Raw genomic sequence first — 9,691 nt, 5'->3', positions numbered from 1 at the left:
ATGTAGAGCAGTTTCAAGAAGCTTTTGAAACAATTCCAGAACTGTCTCTATAATAGAACATTTGTGACCAGTGTACCTTTATTGATCTTAAATGACCCATACATTTGAACAAAGTGTTCAGAATGAGATTGTGGATCTTTTCTTTCAATATAACCTTTTAAAGCAAAGTTACTCACCACTGGGATTGATATCGTAGTAAGTTGCAATTATGTCAGGAGTCTTGTGGAGTCTCATAATCCCAGATAGTCACCTTGTCAAGTTAAATTTCACGTTCAATGTCGTGCCTTTTTCGTGACCATATATACTCCCTCCGTCCCATTTTAGTTGTCACATTTCTATTTTTTTTGTTGGTCAAGTTGACTAAATTTTGACCAAAGATTATGAATCAATACTCTTTCATTATTTTAAAAAATTGAAAATTACATCTTAACTTAGATTAAAAGTTATTTCCAATCACATATTTTTTAATTTTATCAATTAATCCAGTCAAACTTTAGTCAATTTGACCGGCACGAAACCAAATGTGACAACTAAAATGAGACGGAAGGAGTATTGATTTGTTCTTTTATTTTTCTTTCTTCTTGCTTCAAAGCTCGAATTTTGGTTCAAATTCAAAATCTCAAACACTTTTAGATCTCTATATATAAGAAGTAAAAGTAACTGAAAAGAAAACACCAATCAGATAAATCTTGATAACAAATTTATTAAAATCTTAATAAACTTAACATTATTACCTTCCCTAGTAGCGGTGTCTATTTGTTGAAGTAAATATATTTTATTCGTTCGCGGAGAATGACCAAATTTGAATATCAAGTATTTTATGTACTTTTTATATCTAGAAATTTGATTGGAAGGTTGTGTATTTTTTTCAATCAACTAAACTAAACTAATGAGCAATTAAAGTTATGAATTTAGGATAAGAGCTTTGTTAATTGAAATTAATGTCAATCAATTGTGATATACGAATCTTTACGTTGTTAAAAATAACTTTTATACCATTTATAAAGTTTTCTCTCAAGATAAAATATATTTCTTACAATTTTTTGTTGATATCACTTTCATGATCAATCAAAACCAAATTATAAGCTATTGTGAACCAAGGACTATGTGTTTCATAACTCGCCTAATATTCTCCAAACTAATTAATTAAGTTATGTCTATCATATCATGAACAACAAGAACTATACATCTCTAAGTTCTTATAATTCCTTAAAATTTAATTAGAGGTTCACAACTCCTATAATTATGTTAAATGCTTAATGACATATTAGCATATGTAGATGAATCATAATACGAAATTTAACAAAAATGTGATACTAACAAATACTCCATAATTCTCGGATTAGAAAATTAGTAACTCATTATAAACAAAGAAAACACGCGTATACATAATTGAAACTATGTTTACACAAGTGCATAAAGAAAATACAACTTAATTCCCTCAATCATTACTAAAATTCTCTCATAAAATTTCACTCTCACAATGCACGTAGGATGATCTCTGTCACACAATAATAATACAAAACCTAATAATGAAAGTGTTTTTAATGATTTTCTGGAAAGATAAACCCAATTTTCTTAAATAAGTTCGATTATAAAAAGAAAATCGTATATCTTCGATATCTGTAGATAATTTCATTGTCTTTACATGGATTTTAATATTATAGATAATATCATTGTCTTAGTGGAAAGTGTAATATTGTCCAACTCTCCTATCGAGAATTCTAATTATAGTCCGGGCAATATTTATTGCACAATATATCCCTAAAATTCGATTCATCTGAATTTCCTTCTCCAACTAAACTTGATTTTTACCAACTTTAGGAATATTTCACCTTTTGCTGCTTCTCTAAACGAGTCGTTTCCCCACGTCGTTCACATTTGCTCTGCATCTCCAATCATTTCCATGTCATTCCCACCTTTTTTTTTCCGGCAGCAGAAACAGATTTTAGCAGCCACCTACATTTCCTTTAAATTCTACCGCCACCTGCCTTCTAAAATAAATTTACTTCTTAAAGAAAGGGAAAAAAAAAAACTAAGACTACTGTTTAGTAAAATTTGTTGAACCTGTAAGATATTTCTCTTCAATGGTATTGGCTATATTGGTTGGCTATAATTTAAAAATAGCATGTTATTAATATTTTAGATTGTTAAAATAGAATATATCAGTTCAATATGGTAATAAATAATGTGCAATCTTCCTACAGATTTCTTACAGAGCTGTAGAGGTTCGACAAATTTAGTCATCCATAAGAGGTTGGCTAAATTTATGGACAACAGGTCACTGTGGTTGGAGTGTGAATTATTGAACTGGTTGGCTAAATTTTTTATTTTTGGCATGACAACTCACCTTTTAGCTAAGGGGTCTTCATGGTTGGAGATGCTCTTAAGTGAATATCTAAGTCGCACTGTAGTCCTACATGTTTAACTCGATCTACATATAAACGTTACAATTACAGGACTTTGTATATGCACGCGCTTAATGCTGCTGGTCATGCAGCAGTGCAGCCTTGTCTTACCAGTTCATCCTCTGGCCATACCCGACACAAGAATCATGCCAACAAACAATTTTAGTACCATGTGCAGATTCTAACAATACTAAAGAAAGAAGATTACAGATCCCTACTTTTACAGTCATGCTACTCAAACCAAACTAGTTGTTGAACTGCTATCAATACTGAGCAACGCTTGAAAGCTAGTTACAACTAAAATGTCGTCACTGTACCTTTTAATCATAAAATTAGCTGGTTGCAGGCTTGTGTACATGTCAAGTACTTACCAGTAAAGAAACTCATCACAGCAGAGCTACAACTTCATCTACCGCACTTAGGAGCTCATCTACAAACCGGCAACATTGATTCTCCTGCACGACCCAAGCATCAAGTTCATGAGTCATTCGATTGCCTCTCTACAAACAAATTACCATTTCACAAGTAGCCCAACTCGCTACTCTTCTTATTTGCACCAAACACATCTGACAATGAGTGGAATGCCCTTACTCTCTGCTAGTGCTCTTGCCAGACGCAAGGCGCCCATCTCCACCATGCACCACCTAAAGTCCCTCTCTATTACTGCTTCAATTGCATATAAAACACGTCGACAAATGCTGAAAAGTAGTTTGCAGGGCCTTAACAGTTTCTAATTATGATACTACTATATCATGATGAGTAACGCTACAGAGCATGCAGGACTAGATGCATGTGGCATACTTTTAATTGGGTACTCCTATAATATTGTGCATCTCTATTGACTCTACATAACTCATATAAGTGACCAATAAAGTTATGTCTCGTGTATTCAGGATTCAATTTAGAATCGATAACATTATTATGTGATTATAGCTTTCAAGAGAAAGGTATGCCAGAAAGCTATAAATGAGATTCTCATTCATATAAATCCTTTTTACCAATATTTGAAGAGACTCTTTGATAACACACAGACATTAAAATTGTTAGTCCTACAACACATCATAGATAATCAAACTGATATGAAGAAAGAAAAGGCATGTGCAAGGGACCTAAGATATTTAAACAGTAACAGGCCTAGATAGTGACTCAACAAAGATGGAAATTCTAAAGAGATGACATGCTATCATGGTTGCAACCTTCCAGAGAGATAAAGAGATAACTTCCTTCTCATTCCGGCTGCAGCCTTATCAACAGAATCACAAATTTGCTGCCTATATTCGGAGTCATTTTCATAAGTGAAGAGAATTTCTTTTTGCACCTCATCATCCAAATCGATTGTTATATTATGCAGCAGGCAGCAAACAAGAATAATTCTTGGTAACCTGTCTTTATCAGGTCTCCACATCTCTCCGCCAATGATCTTCCATGTCTCCTTCAACCGTGATAATGCCTTTTGTGCCACCGAATGTGTAGCAGTGTGCCTCCTATTGAAGCTTGCCTTATGTTCAGAAAGATTTCTTCCTCGGTAAGGAGTCAAGAGCCATGGTAACAAGGGGAATCCTGCATCTCCTACAATATATTCTCTCAGTTCTGTTCCTTCTGAAAGTTTCACTGTTTCCCCATTTAGTCTCTTTCCTTCATTGCAAAGTTTGAAGAAACTTGAGCTTTTGAAAGCAATAGAGTCGCTTAAACTTCCTGGCCACCCAGTAACAATATCTAGGAATCTCATATCAGTGTCCACAATTGCCTGTAAGATCATACTGTGGTTCTTCTCATTATCGTACCAGACCACATTTGATTTATTCTTACTACTGGGTAGACACATTTTAATGTGTGTGGTGTCAATGGCACCACAACAATTTGGGAGCCCTCGAATTTTCTCAAACTTTGACTTAACCGTTGTCATCTTTGTTTCTGTAAAAGGCCACTGGATATGGTGGATTCCACTTTCTTCCATAGCTTCCACAAACTTCCAAGTTATTTTACGGACAATTGCTTTGTTTACCTGAAGGGAATCACCAACAGTTAATAATGATTCACCAGAACTCAACCTTCTCAAAGCAACTGCTACTTGATCCTCAAGACATAAAACTCGCCCGTTAATATCAGTGAAACTTGAAAACCTTGCCATCATAACATCCTTCACAAGTGAACAAATGTACTTAAACGTCTTTCTCGATATCTTGAAAATTAATTCAAAATTTGCTGAATCCTTTGATTCAGACAATGACCCTGAAATACCATAGAATGCAGACATTAGTCTGTGCATCTCATTTTGAGTGACGTGGAAATACTTCTCAGGTTACTAATATAAGACTCTAATACTCAACATAGGCTTATCAATGAGTTTGCCAAATTGCAGATAGACTGATAAAGGAATCACATGATATGTTATTATTAGTTTTTATAGACCAGCTTTGTACCACTTTTCCTTCCTATTCACTGTCTATAATCAGTCATTTGCAAAACTGGGTACATTTCCTCTACAGAATTTCCAGCCTATTCCAAAGTTTCAAATAATAATTGTCGCGAATCAGAAGTCAATATCGTAAATACAGCAAGGACTCACAGATTTCAACAAAATTAAGAACCCTTGCAAAGAAACATCATCATTATCAAGCAAGCCACCATTTTTTTGTTGAATTTTTTCTTGATTGTACACAATCAAGAACAAATTCAACAAAACACAAGAACCGTGTAAGATCTCATAAATTCAAAGCTTATTTTTGGTGCTCAAAGCTTTCGATGAAGAACAAAAAATACATAAAAGAAGCACTAGTATTAATATAAGATTAATCAAGAATAAATTCAAAAAAAACCCATGAACAGTGTAAAATCTCATAAATTCAAAGCTTATTTTGGGTGCTCAGATTTTGATGAAGAACAAAAAAAAATACATGAAAGAAACACTAGTATTAATATGAGATCTTGTGGTAAAACAGACAATAGTAATTAGGAAACATGAAATATTATTTTAATTATGAAATTAATCCTACTGATCCCACTGGCCAATGAGTACTAGAAAAGAGTTTCAGGAATAATCAATATCTATTCAAATCAACTTTTTAATTATTCTTAATATTCACTCTTAACTCTAAGTTTCGCCTTAATCCCAGGTTCTAAATTTGTTTGACAAATATCATCATCAACCTCTTAGTTGGTGTACTGCCCGCCACTTACGTTCTGGTAAATTTTCACTAAAGCAATTTGTTGATGCACTTCTCACCAACTTTATCTATTGGAGGATATCTCTCCAATATTGAAACAACAGTTCTGCTAAGCCTCATCATGTGCCAGATTGACGCTTTCTAGGTCTTCTTTCTACGATCTTTCTGCATGTCCAAATTTCTTGCACTTCCAACACTAAGGTTTATACTCATTCCAGCAATCATCATTTTTAAAACAACATATTTTTGTACATTAATAAAGCTAAACTATTTTAAATAATCACAATATATAACCTTCATTTTATATTTATTACGTTTGACTGAATAAACTCCTCCAACCACATTTTTGTACATTAATAAAGCTAAATTACTAAGATCTACTGCTTCTATGTATGCTTTTTCTCATGTCATTCGGTCAAACATACAAACAATTTTTCGGAATTCTATTATCAAATAGACAATTCCCTGTTACCCAGAATTTGTTGACCACTGCCAGCAACTTGTTATAATAGTATAGTACTCATGTGCTCTGTCTATTTTTTATGCATAGAGTCCCAAAATCCCTTTGATATTTAAGTCTTGCATATTCATTGCACTTTATTGCCTTCATATTGTTCTTTAGCTAATCTCAATTATCAAAGCCCCTTTTCATGTTTCACACCTCATTTTTGTTTTGAGAACTGATTATGCAATGGCAGAACATGAATCATACATATATCAAGCTTGTAAAGCTTTTGTCGACTAGTCTCTATAGGCTCTAATTTAATTAAGTCTTGGATTCTTTTCAAGAAATTGTATTTTTCTCTCTGTTCAAACCTCAACCTGCTTCCTCAAACATAAATCACTCATGACTCATGAGCATTCAGTCGGAACTTTATAAATTTGTAATTGAAAATCTAAGAAATATTTAATGTGTGATTGAGAATCATGGCTTTATTTTTTTCTCAAAAAACCATATATTATGATGGGGAAGTAAAAATACTGTAAAGCAATGATAGTATTAGATATAAAATTTGTTATTTTTCTTCCTATATAAAAATGCAAGTACAAAAGTACAAAGGGCAACAATCAATGTATACACACACATATAATATTTACGAACTTGATCCATTGTCCTGATTATATGAAATTAAACCTAATAATATAATAGTATATATTTTCTGAAAAGAAGGAGAAAGTTTTACATCAACTTTAAATTATTGTCAACAGCTATAAATAATATATATATACACACACATTAAAATTCACATATTGCTGCAAACTTTTAGAGACAATGGTAATCAAACATAGAAGGAGGTTATATTTTCGAAACTAATTAATGACCTTCATTAAAGAATAAAACAATCGCATTTTTGTAAATAGGTAAAACTTTTAGTGCAACTTAGGTGCAACAAAGGTTAAACACGTCTATTATAAAGGATGGTGCCATTATTTATACATAACTAGAACTTTTGTATAATTGGGGTTAAACATGTAACAACAACGGTTCACCATAGATTATATATTCATGTTGCACCACATTTGTCCTTATATAGAAACTTAGGAATATAAATAGTTCGACTATGTTATAACTAATTACATAACGTTAATTAATTATTATAGGGGGCATTTGGATAGTTGATGAGGATCGGTAATGCCAATGAAAGATAGGAATCAGGGTGGATGGAAATGAGTATGATATAGAATTCGAAAGGATATGTACAGAATAATTTGCTCAAAGTAACAAGGTTCCCATTCTAAACAACCAAATTGTTAGTCCAAACACTAACCTATGAGATTAAGGTTATGATTCCCCTTCATCTTACCCGGGCATGTCCAATGGTTGTACTAAAATAGATGGAGCTATTAATATAATTTACCACCAAAAAGTTGTTCTTTTGCTAAAATAGCGTCATGTCCCAAATGGTAGGTTCCCAAAGTACCCCACCTATTTTGAATCCAAAATTTTTCTATCTAACTTTTTCACTTTTTCATGAGGTAAGATAAGGTGTCAATTATAGCCACATTTATATTTTGTTCTATATTTAGTGCAGCTTTTTAATAAGGGGGGATGAGTTGTTAATTATAGCTTCATCTATCTGTTGTTCTAAATTTAGGCAAAGCACAGTCTAGTACTGTGCTATTTTAGCACAAGATATTGAACACCATTGAAGTGATAAATTTTGGTCTTTGTTCTAATATAGATATTGAACAAGATATAGCACACCATTAGAATTGCCCTTGGATGTTAAAAAAATAATACATGGCTTAATATATTCTATATATGTTAATGCATATGTTTGACTCCTTTCAATTCTTTTGAACCTATTAATAATATAATAATACATGCCCTTGAATTGTCCTTATATAAATGTAATATTTATACACGACTCCTTTCAATTTTTAACCTATTACTTATATAATTTCTCAAAGAATACTTATAATATTCTATATATGTTAATGCATATGTTTGACTTAATTATAGTATAATATTTAATATATTTTTAATCCAATTAACTTTAAGATTATATATAATTATTTTATATATGATAAAATACACCCATCAACCATCCGCCAAACACCTTAAATTTTCAAGGGTTCGTTTGATTCGAGAGAGGTTACGGGGTTGAATTCCGGAATCGGGTTAAGGTGCTATGAGGTTGAGATATCATTTCGGAAATCAGGAATCGGGTTAAGGTGGTATGAGGTTGATGTATCATTTTGATATCATGTAATCGGGTTAAGGTGGTATGAGGTTGAGGTATCATTTTGGGAATCAGGAGTCGGGTTAAGGTGGTATGAGGTTGAGGTATCATTTTGATATCATGTGTTTGGTTGAGTGGTGGAATGAATATGGTTGACTTAAAATAATTTCAAGTGATTAATTTTCATTAATTAAAAAAATTATTTAATATTTTATTATATTTTTGGGTCATTAATTTCTTTTTGTATTAACAATTTTCAAGTAATGGCATAGATAGAGATGAAAATAAAAGGAAAAAAATTTGATTCCCTAGACCCAAACTTCATACTTACCTCCCCTTCAAATATGAAAATCTCATACTTTGTGAGGTTGAGGTATGGGTTTCGAGAAAACTTCTTTTTCAAACCAAAAACCGGGTATGGGTATGGAACTGATACTAGAAAAGCACGAACCAAACGACCCCAAATGAGTTTATCTAAACAATTCTGAATTGTCCTTCCCCCAATATATGTAAGATTGTAACACGGGTGGCCCCGACTATAAGCAGAAAAGACTTCTATCGTCTCGTCTCAACGCCCCCAAAAAGTTTCGGACCCCCGAAATTCAAGAATCATAAATACATGAATTCGAGAATACATAGCGTGTATACCAATTACGACCCCGTGAACCAATTTTGACAAGGAACCTCCAAACCCCAGGACCAACCCAGATTGATTGTCACACACCTTACGGTGGTCCACACTTAGCCATTACACGAGATCATCATAGAGGTCTAGTCTAGTCTAGTCTTGCAAGTAAATGGAACATCAAATATATCACAGCTAATGATTTAACAAAACCAACCAAACATACATACCAGTAAGCCTCTTGGAGAACTGGTCCCACCAATCAAAAGACTGAGGTTGAGGTGGAAGACAAGGGCCATCGTTGTTGCTTTCAAGCTCCTCAATGGAGGTATCTTTCTCTGCTCTCTCCTTTCTCTTCAGCCCTCTAATGGGTCCCATTGGCACACCAAAAACAACCCACTGAATATGAAGACTCGCAAAAGTTGTGAGCACCAGAGCGTTAATAAAATTGGGGGTGTGTGTTTGGAGAGTGGTGGTGGTGGTGCTGAGAAACAACGTGGAGTTTCTCGGTGGCCTTGACAAGGGGTTTATATACTACTTCACCGACCCATCAAGTGCATTTTGTTAAATCAATTTTTTTTGTTTTTACAACTAAAGATTTCATGTTCAAATTTTATTTATAAAAAATGTTTTGAAATTTTACGAAATTATTTTAGTGCACATCAGTATTCTTGAATATGTAATTTTAGGTGGAATGAATAATCTCACATTATATTTATTAAAATCGATTGCAAAAATAGCATTTCATAATTATGATTTGCATTTTATTCATTGTAATTTGTAGGTGCTATGTTTATATTTAGAAAT

At 33.0% G+C, this 9,691-nt stretch overlaps 1 protein-coding gene across 1 annotated transcript; it reads right to left on the bottom strand.

Moving 5' to 3' along the window:
- Positions 1-3,386: 3,386 nt before the first annotated feature.
- LOC108216876 (protein ALP1-like) lies at positions 3,387-9,396 on the bottom strand. The gene is made up of 2 exons (XM_017389734.2): positions 9,115-9,396; positions 3,387-4,640 (listed from the first exon to the last, which is right to left on the bottom strand). The coding sequence occupies exons 1-2, from the start codon at positions 9,260-9,262 to the stop codon at positions 3,592-3,594; spliced, it is 1,197 nt and encodes a 398-aa protein (XP_017245223.1). The 5' UTR covers positions 9,263-9,396; the 3' UTR covers positions 3,387-3,591.
- Between the last annotated feature and the right edge of the window lie 295 nt (positions 9,397-9,691).

Source organism: Daucus carota, chromosome 4 (genome assembly GCF_001625215.2).
Source record: "Daucus carota subsp. sativus chromosome 4, DH1 v3.0, whole genome shotgun sequence".
Lineage (NCBI taxonomy): Eukaryota > Viridiplantae > Streptophyta > Magnoliopsida > Apiales > Apiaceae > Daucus > Daucus carota.
This window is presented reverse-complemented; position numbering and strand designations above follow the sequence as displayed.

Bases quoted from the DNA above. Each gene is read 5' to 3' on its own strand.
- LOC108216876 (XM_017389734.2), bottom strand. From the start codon at position 9,262: ATGGGACCCATTAGAGGGCTGAAGAGAAAGGAGAGAGCAGAGAAAGAT. The intron at 4,641-9,114 runs GTATGTATGTTT...ATGGTATTTCAG, and splicing joins GTTCTCCAAGAGGCTTACTG to GGTCATTGTCTGAATCAAAG.